Source organism: Hesperophylax consimilis, chromosome 17, assembly GCF_061612785.1.
Source record: "Hesperophylax consimilis isolate HC1 chromosome 17, BYU_Hcon_1.0, whole genome shotgun sequence".
Classification (NCBI taxonomy): Eukaryota; Metazoa; Arthropoda; class Insecta; order Trichoptera; family Limnephilidae; genus Hesperophylax; species Hesperophylax consimilis.
The window spans coordinates 13,134,402-13,150,078 of NC_142852.1; the positions used below are offsets into that span (position 1 = coordinate 13,134,402).

A 15,677-nucleotide genomic window follows, 5' to 3' on the forward strand; every position below is an offset into this window, starting at 1 on the left:
AACATGAAAAAGGTTTTTCTTCACTGTGCTTCAGCATGTGTCTTTTCAAACCTCCTTTTTGACTACATGAATAGTTGCAGTCAGAACACGAAAATGGCTTTTCTTTACTGTGAGTAGGCATGTGTCTTGACAAATTTGATTTATGAGAGCATGAGTAGTTACAATGAGGACATGATAATCGCTTTTCAACAGCATGCGTCTTCAGATCTGTCGATAAATTTGAAAAAAAAAATACGAATTAAGGCTGAATAAGTCTTATTACCAACACAAAGTTTAGATAAGCGCAGTTAATTCGTCAAAACGTAAACGTAAGTTAAATAGGAGAGCACGAATTGATAAATCATACAATGAAAATCGGTGTTACCTGCTGTCTTGTCAATTCTTTCAAAACGTTCTAAGCATTCCTTCTTAACATCCGGCAGGTCTATGTCAATTTCCATATTAGGACATCCCCTTTCATCTTCTTCTCGGGTTCCTGGTTCCGCCTTGATGGTAACAGTCCCCGCATTAAAGCTACCTGGAAAAACAAAATAATAATTTGTACATTGATAATTTATACGAAACGAAACATAGTTTTTAATTAAAAAAGCAATAACCGTAAAAATAGCGAATAAAGATACCGTAGATTAACCACGTAGATGCAGATTTTGTATAAAACTCTTTAAGGTCAATTGACGATACTATAAGAACACAGACACACTCACTGACAAATAGGGTGCATCATCTGGGTAACAAGTAAGGGGGTACTATTGAAATATTTATTGATTCCATTAATTAAATAAACCATAATCTTTATTAGCACTTTTATTATTATTTTTAAATATACTATATTATAATTGTCATCACAATTTTACTAATATAATTTTATTAAAAAAAAATTTGTGTATTCATAGAACTATTTTGTACCTACTTTATAATCCATTACATCTATATCCTGTTAGTTTTTCCTATATAATACAGATATTCCACAAGGTACACTGCATCTTGTATCAATTTTATGTAAAAACCTTTTTAGGCGTATAAATAAATGAATAAGAAAGCCCTCAGATCTCCCCAGGGAACGATGTTTCAAGACGGTTTTTTTAAGTCGATGGAATCTAGCATCAATAAACGTAATTTAAAGTACAAATACAAGTGCGTTTAAAGTATTCTACTTCCTTATTTCATACTTATTTTCGTATGAAAGAAGAAAGTTCCCGCACTTAACCCAGTAAAATAACACTTGAAACTTACATCATGTCCCAAATAAAACGAGAAGACATTTCAAAATGGACTTGGATTCCGAACATCGAAATTAAACATCTTACATTTTTAATATATTCAATGAAACTAACTGGCTGACCGAGTACTATATGCATATTGCAAACATTCCTTCTTTACATCTGGGAGGTCAAAATCCATATCCGTATACGACATTTCACCTCCGCCTTCTTCTTGGGGACCTGGTTCCGTCTTGATAGATATAGTCTCTGGATTTAGTAGATCCATTGCACTGCTGTGGTAGCGTTTGGTAATTCAAACAAACATACCTGAAACAGAACATAGTTGAAACGGAACTGTAATTTGAATGAGTTTTTAATATTTTTTACGGTTGAAATATTCTGTCAAAACAATGAAGTCGTAGCTAAGACACTTATTTGGAAAAAAAATGATACAAATTGTGACATTGAAGTAAAGACAACGGTTTAGAGAATCGTTGACAATATTCTGGTAACCAAATAATATATATAGGTACTCGTATATCTAAAGATAATTGGTTATTCCGCTTTTAACAAAATATCGGTAATCCGTATATTTGTGATTATTTTGATAAATGCCTTGGAAATACTTATCTTAAAATAGGTTGACGTAAAATCGACAGTTTAAACGTTCGGCTGTTAAATGATTGCTTAACTAAATTGGAATAACGACCGCTACAGAATTTAAGAGGAATGAATATAAACAATCGTACTTACCAATAACTATCACTAGTTGAGACAATAAGTTTAACCGCGTCGGTTGAACCGGTACCCCCGAGACAGTAGGAGGATCCAGGATGTATTGGTTAAACAGAGTTTAGATACAGGAAGTAACCACTGTTGGTGTAGAAAGCATGACTCAACAAATAGACAATCGAATCGAATCGGAGGATAGATAGATATTCATATTCGATTGAGGATAGAGGATATAGATTCAGAGATTCGATAGAGATTCGAGAGAATCGTTTTTTGTGGTTTGTGACATAACCACGAAAGTCTTTTTGTCTGGCTTGTGAGATCACAGCCAGGCTCCGCTACTTTTGCCGGCCGGAGGAATCCCGCCGGCCCACTGAGCAGGCGCTCGCGCCCCCAACTGCCTTTCTCAAGGCAACACTTTTCACGCAAAGTAATTACTCAACACAAACATCCACGCTGGCCCCTACAAACCGCCCGCAAGCACCCGAGACGTGCTCTCTTTTCAAGAGGAGACACAGACTCCCGCATGTCAAGATGTTCCCGACGAGGATGCTTCCTGAAGACCACGAGGACTCCCCGGTCGTGGTACCGCCCGGCGCTCGCCAAATTGCGCATCGCACTAAGACCGGGACCGTGCGCTATACGGTCCCCGCACCACAGCCCCGCCCCGAGGACCCAAGGACCCGGAGACCATCCACCACCACGACTGCCACCACGCCCGATGAAACGGAGATGACGGAGCCCGCAGCAGGCCCCTCTTGGGCAGCAGGACCCAGTCCTGCCCCCACGCGCCCCCCGATAGGCCCAGCGTCGGCCTACGTGGCGCCCCCGAGACCGCAGCAGCCGATGGAGACGGCTGCCCCCCAGGATGGAGGCTGGACGAGGCCGTCCAACCCCGTGAAGAGGCCCATGTCCCCACGGGGACCACAACCGCTCCAGTGTGGCAACCGATTTGATGAGTTGCCCGAGGTAAGCGAAGGCGCCGGCGCGCCGCGTATAAAGCGTGCCAATACTAATAATAATTTCTCTCCCGCAGGTACCGGCAGGAGAGACCGCGTTCCCCCGGTCGTGATGACCCTGGGGAACATGACACACGCGCAGATCACAGCTGCGGTGCAAGGACATCTGGGGGCTGGTAAGCACTGCACTTTCAGATACAACAGGGGCGGCACGGCTAACATCTTCGTGCGCACGATGGAGGACCACCGCGCCCTCACCAACGGGCTGCGAGCGGAGGCTCGCGGCTTCCACACGTTCACGGCCGAAGCGGAAAAGATGAAAAAGGCCGTCATCAAGGGCCTGCCGCTCGTCGAAGTGGAAGAAATAAAGGCAGATCTGGAATCACAAGGATTCCCAGCAGTGAAGGTGGTCAAGATGACCGCCTCAATTGAGTATCCTATATACTTAGCGCACTTCAATAAGGAAGTCAACATGGGACAGCTGCGCGCGGCCGTCAAATACCTGTGCCACTGCCGAATTCGACTCCAGAAGCACAGGAGCAATCACCTTCAGCACGGCACTCAGTGCTACAGATGTCAAGACTTCGGGCATGGGTCCCGAAACTGCTCGCACACAGCAAGGTGCGTAAAATGCTTACTGGAGCATGCTTCGGCAGAATGCCCCAAGAAGACGAGAGATGAACCCGCCGCATGCTGCAACTGCTCAGGCCCGCATCCCGCCAATTACCGAGGCTGCCCCAAGCGGGTAGCGTACGTCGCCTCAATACAGCAGCGACCTGCCAGAAGGGCCCAACGCCCGCCGGCAGAACAGAACCCGAGCAGGCCACCTCCTCAGCCGAGGACGGATGGACGCACATGGGCCAACGTAGCCGGAGGCACCGCCCCCGCCCAAGAGCAGCGCGAGACCGCGCCGCCCCCACAGCCACGCCCACAGCCCCGCTCACAGCAGGAGCCCGTGCGCGCGCCCACAGAGGACAACCTGGATTTGATGGCCCTGCTCCAAGGCCTCCTGAGGATGCGATCACAGCTCGCCCGCTGCGCAACAAGAGCAGACAAGCTCGTCATCCTGATTGAGCTCCTAGACACCCTCGATGCCTAATACCGAGACGGTGAAAGTCCTCGTATGGAACGCATTTAGCGTGCGCAACAAGACAGACGAACTGCTCGCTCTGGCAAACGAATTACACACCGACATTATTCTCCTATCAGAATCTCATTTGAATCCAAGCGTACCGCTGAGAGTGCAAGGTTTCGAGATTTATCGTGACGATCGACAAGGAAGATCAGGCGGAGGAACCGCAATATTCGTTCGACAATCTATGACGTCCACAAGAATACCTACTCCGAAGTTGAAGCACGCTGAAGCCACGATTATCGAAGTCACCATAGAGGGTAGAGCGCATACCATCATCTCCGTATACTGCACCCATAGTAACCTAGTGAGAGAAGATCTCAATAAATTGCTCAATCTGGGACCAATTGTTGTGATGGGAGGCGATTTGAACGCCAAACACAACTACTGGAATAACTACAGAGGTAATGCGAACGGAAACACGCTCTTTACACACATGCAGACAAATACCTATTCGATAATGGCGCCCGACAGACCTACGTACTACTCGCGACTATCTAGATATCCGAGTACATTGGATATAGTACTCGAGAAAAATGTTAAGACAATATCTCCACTGCGCACATTAGACGAACTGTCTTCGGACCACCTGCCCGTGAGCTTTACTATAGGCGGCACAACTTCAAGGACCCCCAGAAAACAGCGCAATTATAAGGATGCAGACTGGGAAGGATTTAAAAAGGAAGTCAACGAACGAATTCATCTCACTTCGGGAACTCTGCGCTCGCCACAAGATATCGACGAAGCTACAAGCACTCTCACAGAGATTCTTCAAACAGCACAAGATACACACATTCCTCTCAAAGAAATACATTCATACACGATCAAGCTTCCCGAACACGTTTTATCGCTCATCAAGGACAAAAATCGCCTGCGACGCATGTACCACCGCACGCGTGACGAATACTTCAAGACAGCGTACAACTGCTTGCAGAGGGAAATCAAGACCGAAATCGCAGAACTCAAGCGCGAACTTTGGGACAAAAAAGTTGCGTCGCTCACGCCGAAGGATAATTCCCTATGGAAAATGGCGAGCGCGCTGAGACATAAAGATTACACAATTCCCCCGCTACAGAAATTGAACGGCCCCGGGACGGCGCTTTCGCTACAAGAAAAAGCTGAAACACTCGCCGACGGGTTCGAGAGAGCTTACGCCGCTACAGACGGCCTTTCCGACCCGGCTACGGACCGGATCGTAGCTGACTCTCTACGAGATTTGAACGAAGCGGAGCAGACAAACGCTGAAGATATTCATTTCACAACGCCGAGCGAGATTGCGGTCACAATCAAGCGACTCAGAACGAACAAGGCGCCGGGAAGCGATCAAATACACAACATTCTACTCAAACATCTTCCTCAAAAAGCCATCATCTACACAACAAAATTGTTCAATGCCTGCCTCATGACCGGGCATTTCCCTCAGATTTGGAAATCGGCGACCGTGCTGCCTTTCGCAAAGCCGAATAAAGATAGAACGCAGCCGACAAGTTACCGGCCGATTAGCCTATTATCTACGCTGAGCAAGGTATTTGAACAAATTATACTCAACAGGCTTGTACCACACCACGACGACAACAAGACTTTGCCAGACGAGCAGTTCGGCTTCAGAAAGAGGCACTCCACGACCCATCAACTTACCAGAGTAGCGGAATTTATCGCAAGAAAATTTAACGAACATCGCTTCACCGCCGCTGCGCTCATCGACCTAGAGAAGGCATTCGACACCGTATGGATTGACGGGCTCGTGCATAAGCTGCACCGCACTAACACGCCCATATACCTAACGAGACTGATACAGGAATACCTAAAGAATAGATCGTTCAGAGTGTTCATAAGGAACGTGCTATCTTCAATGCGTGAGATTCCAAAAGGCGTGCCGCAAGGAAGTTTACTGGGACCATTTCTCTTCATTCTATTCACCTACGACATCCCCCGAGACGAGAGATGCAATCTGTCTATCTACGCAGATGACGTCAAACTATACGTTTCTTCGCTGAAAGCGAACATGGCCGCGATTTACCTACAGAGAGCGCTCGACGCACTTGTAGAGTATTACAAGAAATGGCGCCTGAAACTGAACGAGGCGAAAACCGAAGCCATCATGTTTACGAGAAAACGTATAAATACAACACCTGACTTCAACATCGAAATGGGAGGACACAGCATTGAATGGAAGGATGAAGTAACATATCTCGGCCTGACCATGGACACCCGCCTCAACTGGAAATCTCACAAAGCAAAAATGCACGCGCGCACGCGACAAGCGATCGGCATGATGAAGCCAATTTTCAATAGACGGAGTCCGCTACTTCCCAAAACCAAACTCCTCATCTACTACTCGCTCATTCGTCCGGTACTCTCTTATGCGATTCCCGTATGGAGCAGCATCTCACACACAGACCACAAGAATCTACAGACACTTCAAAATCTCTGCATTAAAATCACATACAACACGAGATTCAAAACAAACCTGAAGAGATTACACGAACGAGAACAAATTCCAACTCTATTAGAATTTACACACAGACTGACTGAACGCTTTTACAAATCACTCACACTTAGTAAAAATCAACTTATACGAGACATAGGACAATACAATGCTCCGAGCGACTCGACATTCAGATACACACATAGACTACCGAAACACATCCTCATGGACCATGACCACATATGGCACATACCAGAATTAGACGCGGACGAATAGCGAGCAGTAGGTATTTCCTGAACTCCCGACTCCCTTCCTAAATATATAATGTTTATATATCTATTTATATATTTATATAATATTTTATAATTTGTATGTATATGTATGTTTATTTTCTATCTTCCCATAAGTATATATTAACATAAAAACAGACACACACACACACATCTCAAAATGCAGGACATCATATACCGATGTTACTGAAGGCCGCATACGTTTCAAGTTGACGTTCGGCCGCTCCTTCCTGGGTAAGGTTTTTTGCGATTTTCCTTACTCCCAACGGCAAATGCGGAAGGATTCCAACAATAGGGCGCAGCCAAAATTTCCCTCCCATTTCCAACACAACACAAACAGACACGTATGTAGTATATGGCCGCTGTAGGTCGCCGCTGGTGCTGATGCTGGATGATACATGCAATTTAAGTAGGGTTTTTAGGTAACAAATTTTTTCCCTACCGAGAAAATACAAGGCCTCTAAGTCTATAAAAGCCAGGTAATATTTAAATAAACCCATATGAGGTAAAAATTGTGAGGCGCATATGACGCCGTTCTATTTGTATAAAGAACATTAACTTTAAACTCAGTAAATTTAAATGATTCACCACTTCATGGAATATAAGAATCTAGAAAATCAAAAAAAAAAAAAAAGACTCAACAAATTTTCAAGCTATGCATAGACAATAATAGAATCAGAGACAATGATTATAATTTTCATTAATCTGACATTTCAGGTTAATAATAACAAAAATGGATCGTAGATCGTCCACCTGTTGAATTTAAACTAAGGCAATCTTGAAGTTAAATTCGTTGTCCAAATATATACCACTAATTAGACACTAGACTAGTGTTTCTTTTTGTCTTCCAATACCTGGTAAATTTATATTTTTTCTTCAAATGATATCAAAATGAGATAATGAAATTCTGTAATGAGGTGCGGTTTCACAATATTTGCGTAAACGTGAACAAGGGCTAAAGAATTTCATAGAAAAAAAGCGTCTATGACTGCACTTATTACCTACTGTTATTTGAGTAGTGCTGAGTCAACCGCTTTGCACTGCCACCATCCCGCGACCCACCGGGGTGTGTATCCCCCCACGTGGTTCGTTTATCTCCGCCAATATGAATATGTATATTCAGGTTAGGTACTTGAATGAGAAGTCACGAATTGCTGCCCTTTAGCGTTACTTTCGGTATCTTCATTATTTTTATCTTATATTTCGGACTAGTAAGTATAATTCTAATATTTTCTATCTATGTATGGGATATAATTTTATTGTTTTATCTAAAAATGAAACATTTCTTATATTATTTAATGCTAAACGCATGGAAAACCATTTTGTATCATTATATTATACAGACTTATTATTATTATCTCCTACTTCAATGATAAATCGGGGTTTTTTTTTTATCCTTTATTTTTCCCAATTTTTACATTAATTACATACAATATTATATAAATCAATATTTTTTACATATTGATTTCTAGAGTTCAGGAAACTTTCTATCCACATTTTAGCATTATCTATAATTCCTATTTTGTTAAGCTTGTACAGTAATTTTTTGTGACTTATTTCTCTATTGTTTATATTTCTATTATGATTTGATTTATATCTACAACCTCTCTCCATGGCTATAAATGTATTGTTTTGTACATTTTTCGTTTTATATACTTTTAATGTTTTATATGATTTAAGATTTTCACGGCCAAAAGAATTTTTGTTATTTGTTTTTGGGGTGTTTTGCCGTGTTGCGCTAACTCCTTCTATAGCCAACGTTTTGGACAGCATTGCAGTGCTGCACTGCAATGCTGTCCGAAACGATGGCTAAAAAGGGAGTCAGCGCAACACGGCATAACACCAAAAAAACAAAACACAAAAAAAAACTTTTGTTCTGTATAAATTTTTGAATTCATATTTCTTTCTTACAAAATATAATTTACTTATTCCTTACTATGCTGTATCAGTAGAGGTATAGACACAATGAGGAAATCGATAATTGGTTGTATTTTAGCTATTCAATATTTATGTAAAAACTGGAATAAATGTAAACTGTCGATTTCCCGAAAATCAATAAATAAATAAATAATGGGCTTGACTAAAAGAAACATCACTCAGAATGGAGAACCTTGGGAAGTGGCGGTGTGTGGGTCGGGTGCGAGGGTAGTGAGGTGATTTTACTGAACCGCACTCCTGATCACCCAAGATGAACATGTTCACCGCTTTCATTCACAATACCATACCAGTGCCAACGCACCCATTTGCTGGATTAGTTAGTGGGGGCATTAGATTACCAATATATTATCACTATGATTTTTTTATTTATCTTCATTTTACTATGAACCCTTGGAGTTTCTTTTCCAGAAGTGTTGATATTGTTGGGTTCCTGTTTGGTAACCACCATTGTTCTTGTCTTTTGGTTCTCCCAAACAGAACACTGAGTTGCGCCGCATGCTCCGTTCGAGATGTGATTGTTGTGTTGTTGGGTTCCTGTTTGGTAACCACCATTGTTCTTGTCTTTTGGTTCTCCCAAACAGAACACTGAGTTGCGCCGCATGCTCCGTTCGAGATGTGATTGTTGTGTTGTTGGGTTCCTGTTTGGTAACCACCATTGTTCTTGTCTTTTGGTTCTCCCAAACAGAACACTGAGTTACGCGGCATGCTCCGTTCGAAATGTGATTGTTGTGTTGTTTGGGCTACTACTGCTTGCAGATATAATACCCATAGCAATTACATGCATAATTACATCTCAAATGAATTTTCTATATAAAATATAATATCTAGGACCTAATGTCAAAGCTAAGGAGGGTATAGTGACATCCTAAATGATTTTTCTCACATAAAATTGATACAGGGATGATTTCTATGGAACCTCAAAGAAAATTAACTAAACATTACGAGCTACACGGACATGGAATAAGGAAAGGTAAACTTTATAGTTAGATTGCCAACAGGGAATAACAGTACGTACCATAGAATAAACAATATAGGTAACATTACGAGTTTCTCCTCCCAAATTCCCGAATTCCTCCCAAATGAAACAAGTGTTACATGTTGCCCAACCGTCTAGCATTCCGTCTCTCTTACACTTGCGTGACATAGAAGATCTCCATCTCATTTGAATTTCGAAAGATGTTTGTAGGAAAATAAAGGCACCGATTAGGCAAATATTTGGATCACGAAACACGCCCACAAGGCACTTCTTTTGTTATTATTTATTCTTTGCTAGGTAATATCATAAAATGCCAAAAGAAATTATTGTTACAAAAAATGTTCAATTAAAAAAAATATATATGTCAGCCGCCCAACATTTCGACGGTACCGAAGAACAATGTCTGATGTGCATATTTTTAGTTTGGCAGGAGCAAGGGTGGATCCAGCTTTGGCGCCAGGGGGGGGTCATGTAGTCCTGGTCAATTTTTTTTTTTTTTTTTTTAAAGAAAGACAAACATTCCCGGGTTACGAATAACCCAACAATAACTCCTACCACCACCACAGAAAGCCGAAAATGCTTGCTTGTGTTGTGATGGAGGACTTAGGTCTAGGTAATCTGGTACTTACCGCTAAGTCCGCTAACTTTATAGTTATACACGGGTTATAAAGTTTTAAAATCGTTGAACGTAAAATATATTAATTGTAAGGTATTGTTTTATTAATCTAAAATATAAATAACTTGCATCCCTCGTGCGGCATAATTTTATTTTTTTTAAATTCAATTATAATTTCGCCGAAATAAATTAAAATGTTAGCCTTGGGCAAAACCTCGATGAACGAGGTTGTGTCTCGCCTTAAGAATTGCTTTAGGAAGTATAGGAAGGCTGGTAATTCGCGCGGGCGCGTTAGACCTGTCCAGACCTGTCAAAAAACTTCCGAAAGGATAAGTTCTGTAACTTACTAAAATTACGTTAAGTGACTTTTGGTGTCGTTTACATTGGGAATTTGGCCAAACTCGCCTTCAAGAGCGATTTACAGGAAAAAAACTTACGAGTCTAACCCCAGCCTTAGAACATTAACAAATAACATTTGAGTTTAAACACACATTCACTGGCATAATGAAGAAACTGATTAGATTACTTACCATTTCTTGTAATGAATTGAATTTGCAGCAACAATTTTTAAGAACACTATTACTTATATTGGAACTTATTTTTTTAACTTAGTAAACAAATAAAAGTAAACACTTTATTAATAAAGTTTAGTCGTTCCGATTGAGGTTGGGTTTTGCTAGACGCTAGACGTTAGTCGAAACAAAGCGCGCGCAAGCGTCACACGTGGTTACACGAAATGTGTCATAATAATATGAAAGGTGGCGGCCGAAGCGCGCGCCGGTGGCGGTGCGCGGTGACGCGGTAACATTCGAATTTTCGATGCGTTCGTTCCCGAATAATGCGTTTGCCGTCAAACAAAGTATTATTTTAAATTAATTAAATATTGAAAGTACTTAAATAAAATTTATATTGTGACAAAAAATATATAAAAACATTATGTTTAACAATTTTAATTAGTGGTCCACCTAGGTCCTGGATGGGCCCAGGACCTAGGTAGTCATGACCCCCCCTGGGCTGGGGCCCAGGGGGGGGGGGGTCATGACCACCGTGACCCCCCCCCTGGATCCGCCACTGGGCAGGAGAGGTGTTAAAAGTTTCCTTTCTGCATTTTTATTGTTTTTGTGAAATGTATTTCTCCATTTAAATAAATAGCTAATATATCTAACAACACAACATTTCTTGATTTCAAAAACAGTTAAAATACACAAATGAAACTTTTACCAGCATTATTGCAAAAATACAATACATGCACATCTGACACGGTTTTTCGGGACTGTCGATTTGTTATTGAATATACTCACATTTAATCAAAAGGTTTTAAAAACAATGTCAATGGACGAAAAAGTTATGGGACAGTAAGTTGTAGACAAGTGCGCAGTACTGTAACTTGGATTGGTCTCGTCGAAAGAGAATCACAAAGAAATGGCTCTCTGCAAGTGTCGATACCTGCAAATAAATACACAAAGAAAATATTTGCTTAACAGCGTCAAAAACAAATAAACAATTTACTTGCAAATATCACGAATATGTTCGCATTAAAACTCAAAATTATTTAGTTGCAAACAATATTGTTATTTTTTTCTGCTGAAACTCGGAACACAAATGAAAATATAATTAAAATTAATAATAACCCTTATCAAATTAATAATTAACCAGGTAAAATAATGGAACTGTTTTGTTGAGACTTTGAGGCAGAACTAACTTTCACTCGCGTGGAATGACTCGCAAATTGTGCTGAATATGAAATGTTCTTAAAAATCATTATTCTTAGTTACGATCATTCGATGTTCTTAAAAATCATTTTTCTTCATTATCATATGATGAATATGTATGTTAACAATATGTATTTGTTCTAAAGTCACATGATGAAAATGTTTTTTTTTTGTGAGTTATCTGGTCGCCATGAAAATTATAATAATTGTCTATGACTTTATTCTTGTCTATGCATAACCTATAAATATTTTTGACAAGTGCTTTCTTCTCCGAGAGCCGTTTCTTCCTGTTAAACATACTATCCCACGCCTGTGATGGTTATTGGTAAAGTAAGTACTCATTCTTATATTCATCGCTATTTATTTGGTAGCTGCCGTTATTCCAGTTTAGTTAGGGAATCATTGGGCGTTTTGTCACAGTAGAATGTTTAAACTGTCAATTTGACGTCTACCTATTATTAGATTAGCATTTCGAAGGCATTTTTTACAATGATCACAAAAAAAATAATTCACGAACTAGCAGGCTCCATAAGCCAGCCAGTTCGTAAATTGATAGATAAATAAAAATAAAGTATAATATTTGCTTAATGATTACAGTAATTTCATGTGAAATAATAATGCAGTTGTAGTAATTGCAAGAAGACGACACCTATTATTTATGTCAATCGAGGAAATACTTCAATAAGAGGTGCAATAGCTAGATATTGTTTTATTTTAAAAGTTCTAACACATTGGTTTTAAATTTGGAAACCGATTGTAAATGATAGACATCGATTGAACTATATTTGTTTCCAAGTGTATGAAGCCTTTGAATTGGAGAGTTTACGAAGTAATTATTGGCAGATTTGGTAACAAAATATAGAGCATTTAAACGGGTATCGCGGGTAGGTATACGCAAATTAATTAAGCTCGTTAAATCGAGGGCGTCCAGGCTGCCATTTGATATATTGAAAAGGCAAACTAAGTCACTCACTGTGCGTCTTGTAGTTAAATCGCTTAGGTTTAGTAATTCCATAAGACATGTATAATTAAGTTCTTCGATTGTTATTCCAAGTTTGTAATTAATAAACCTTAGGAAATTATGTTGTACTCTTTCGATTTTTTGCTGATGAGTCTTATAAAATGGAGCCCAGATTGTTGAGTTGTACTCCAAATTACTTCTTACCAACCCAGTATTAAGCAAATTGAAGGAATCAATTGTTTTAAATTATTTTATCGTCCTCAAAATGAACCCCAGGAATTTCATGGCCTTGTTGGTTATTTCATTTATATGAGGAACAAAGTTAATTTACTGTCAAATAATATACCAAGGACCTTAATTTGTTCGACTTTTTTTAGGAAATTGTTGTTGATGCTATATTGATATTTAATGGGATTTTCGATTCGGGTAAACGTTATTGATTGACATTTTTTAATGTTGAGAAACAGTTTATTAAAGGTGCACCACTCTTGTAGCCTCACAAGATTTGATTGCAATACGCTACAGTCATTATGATTAGTTATTGTTTTGTAAATTTTAAAATCGTCCGCAAATAAAAGTATCATAACTCCACCAAAGATGGTAGTTATGTCTTTGATAAAAAAGGAAAATAACACTGGGCCCAGATGTGACCCCTGTGGGACTCCGGTATAATATATATATATATATATATGTAGAATAATGTTCTCGGTTTACCCGCGTAAAGTAGTCCTTAAAAGGACTTTTTAATTTCTGACGTTTCGGACAGATCTCACTGTCCATCTTCAGAGGCCTTATGTCCTGAATTTCGTCTCAAACTGAACGCTTTCGCGTGTCTGTTCGATCCAGAAGTCAAGATACAAGTGGGTGCTTATCAATTCTTATGTCTAGGACGAAGTATGCGTGTTGATATTGATTTGTCGGTAGAGGGGGTGGGGGCGGGGTTGGCAATATCAAGCAGTATGCGTGTAGCGACCTGATTGGGTTGCTTTGAACTTGTTGGAAGTGCTTCTGAGAATTTTGGAAATGTCGGTTTTGGGTTATTTTGGTCAATTATAACTTTCCAGGTGTTGGGAATTCTAATTGAGTCATTTCTGGTATTCATATTATTTTTATGTTTATGAATTTCAATTGCTTCGCGGTAAATTCTTTTTGGCTCATTGTATATGCTAGGTATTGTTGTGGTATTGTTAAAGTCCATTTTATGACCTTCATCCATAGTGCAACATGTCCTTACATGTTGCACTATGGATGAAGTTAAGCGTTTATTAGTGACATCCACCTTGTGTTCTGCAATTCTACATGATATTTTTCTATTACACCGTCCAATATACACCTTTTCACATGCCCCACAAGGTATTTTATAAATACCATGAGACTCGAGTGGAATGTGGTCTTTCGGACTTCTTAATAGAGATGAGATTTTATTTTCCGATTTATAAATTGTTTTGATTTTATTGCTTTTGAGGATACGACTGATTTTATCTGTTGAGCCTTTGATGTATGGGAGAATCGCTATAGAAAGGGGGGGTTCTTCTTCCGTTTCAGGATCAGTTTTTTTGCGTCTATTTATGGATTTATCTATTAAATATTTGGAGAAGCCATTTGCTTGAAGAGCGCTACTAAGAAGATCTAGTTCTTCGTGAATATGATCTTTGTCCGCTAGTCGTTGTGATCGGGTAACTAAGGTATTTATAACTGATGATAATTGAGATGGATTGCCGAAAAAACGGCGCTATACAAGTCATCCAAGTATTATTATTATTATATAGTTTTCCCACGATAAACAACGTTTCTCTTAACCGTTGCAATATCTTCAAGGTTTTCAAATATGTGTTTTGGCTACGACTTCTTTATTTTGCCAGGATATTCCAAGCGAAACCACATTTTATTTATTGTATTTTATTTTTATTTTTTTTTATTCTAGATAAAAGAAAATTACACTTTCACTTATTTAACTAGAAAAAACTAATACATTACACATTAATATATTACACAACGATTTTATTCACGATCATTATTTTGTTGATTGATCATAAAACTGAACAACTTTTTTTAAAATTTACCTACATTTTTTTCATTTTCAATTTCGTCTGGGAGCCAATTATGTATGTTGCTCCCCTCGTAACCAATGGATTGCTTGCCGTAATGAGTATGTATGGTGTTTAAATGTACCTATTTTATCTTGTTGCCGTGTAAAGTGTGTGTGTACTTGGTACGTTTTAATGATTTCTGTATTTGGATGTATGAGTTTATTATTTATTTTTCATATAAGGAGACATGTATTATATTCATAAATAGTTTCTTAATGTTAATAGTTTTGTTTTCATACATAATTTTCTGTTGATGTTCTAGGTTAGAAGTGAAATAGCTTTTTGATTACTTTGTTTTGTTTTACGTGTAGTTCATTTATATATGTTTCATATGCATTTCCCCAGATTTCAAGCAAGTAGTTTAAATATGAATTTACGAGGCTATAATATAGATCTTTTTTAATTTTATTTGGTAACAGATATGATATCCGGCTAAATACGCTAATTAAAGGGGCGATTTTGTCTTTAATATCTTGAATATGCTGTATAAAATTTAGGTGTTTATCAATTCACAGCCCAAGATAATTTCGCCTGTATCAGGATTTGCAGGTTGTAATATTCAATTTTTAAGGGTACATGAGGAGGAATGATTTAACGAGTTGAGTTTAAAATCACGTATCCTGTTTTAATTAAACTTTTAA

General features: G+C 39.3%; 1 protein-coding gene across 1 annotated transcript in view; it reads right to left on the minus strand.

Moving 5' to 3' along the window:
- Positions 1 to 484: 484 nt before the first annotated feature.
- The window catches only part of LOC149416026 (uncharacterized), a 62,062-nt gene continuing 46,869 nt past the window's right edge, over positions 485 to 15,677 (minus strand). Inside the window, exons 5-6 of the mRNA XM_089641853.1 lie at positions 11,575 to 11,719; positions 485 to 517 (exon numbers count right to left, since the gene is read on the minus strand). Of these exons, the coding sequence (XP_089497979.1) occupies positions 11,686 to 11,719 (34 nt within the window). The 3' untranslated portion in view covers positions 485 to 517; positions 11,575 to 11,685. The remainder of the gene's footprint in view (positions 518 to 11,574; positions 11,720 to 15,677) is intronic.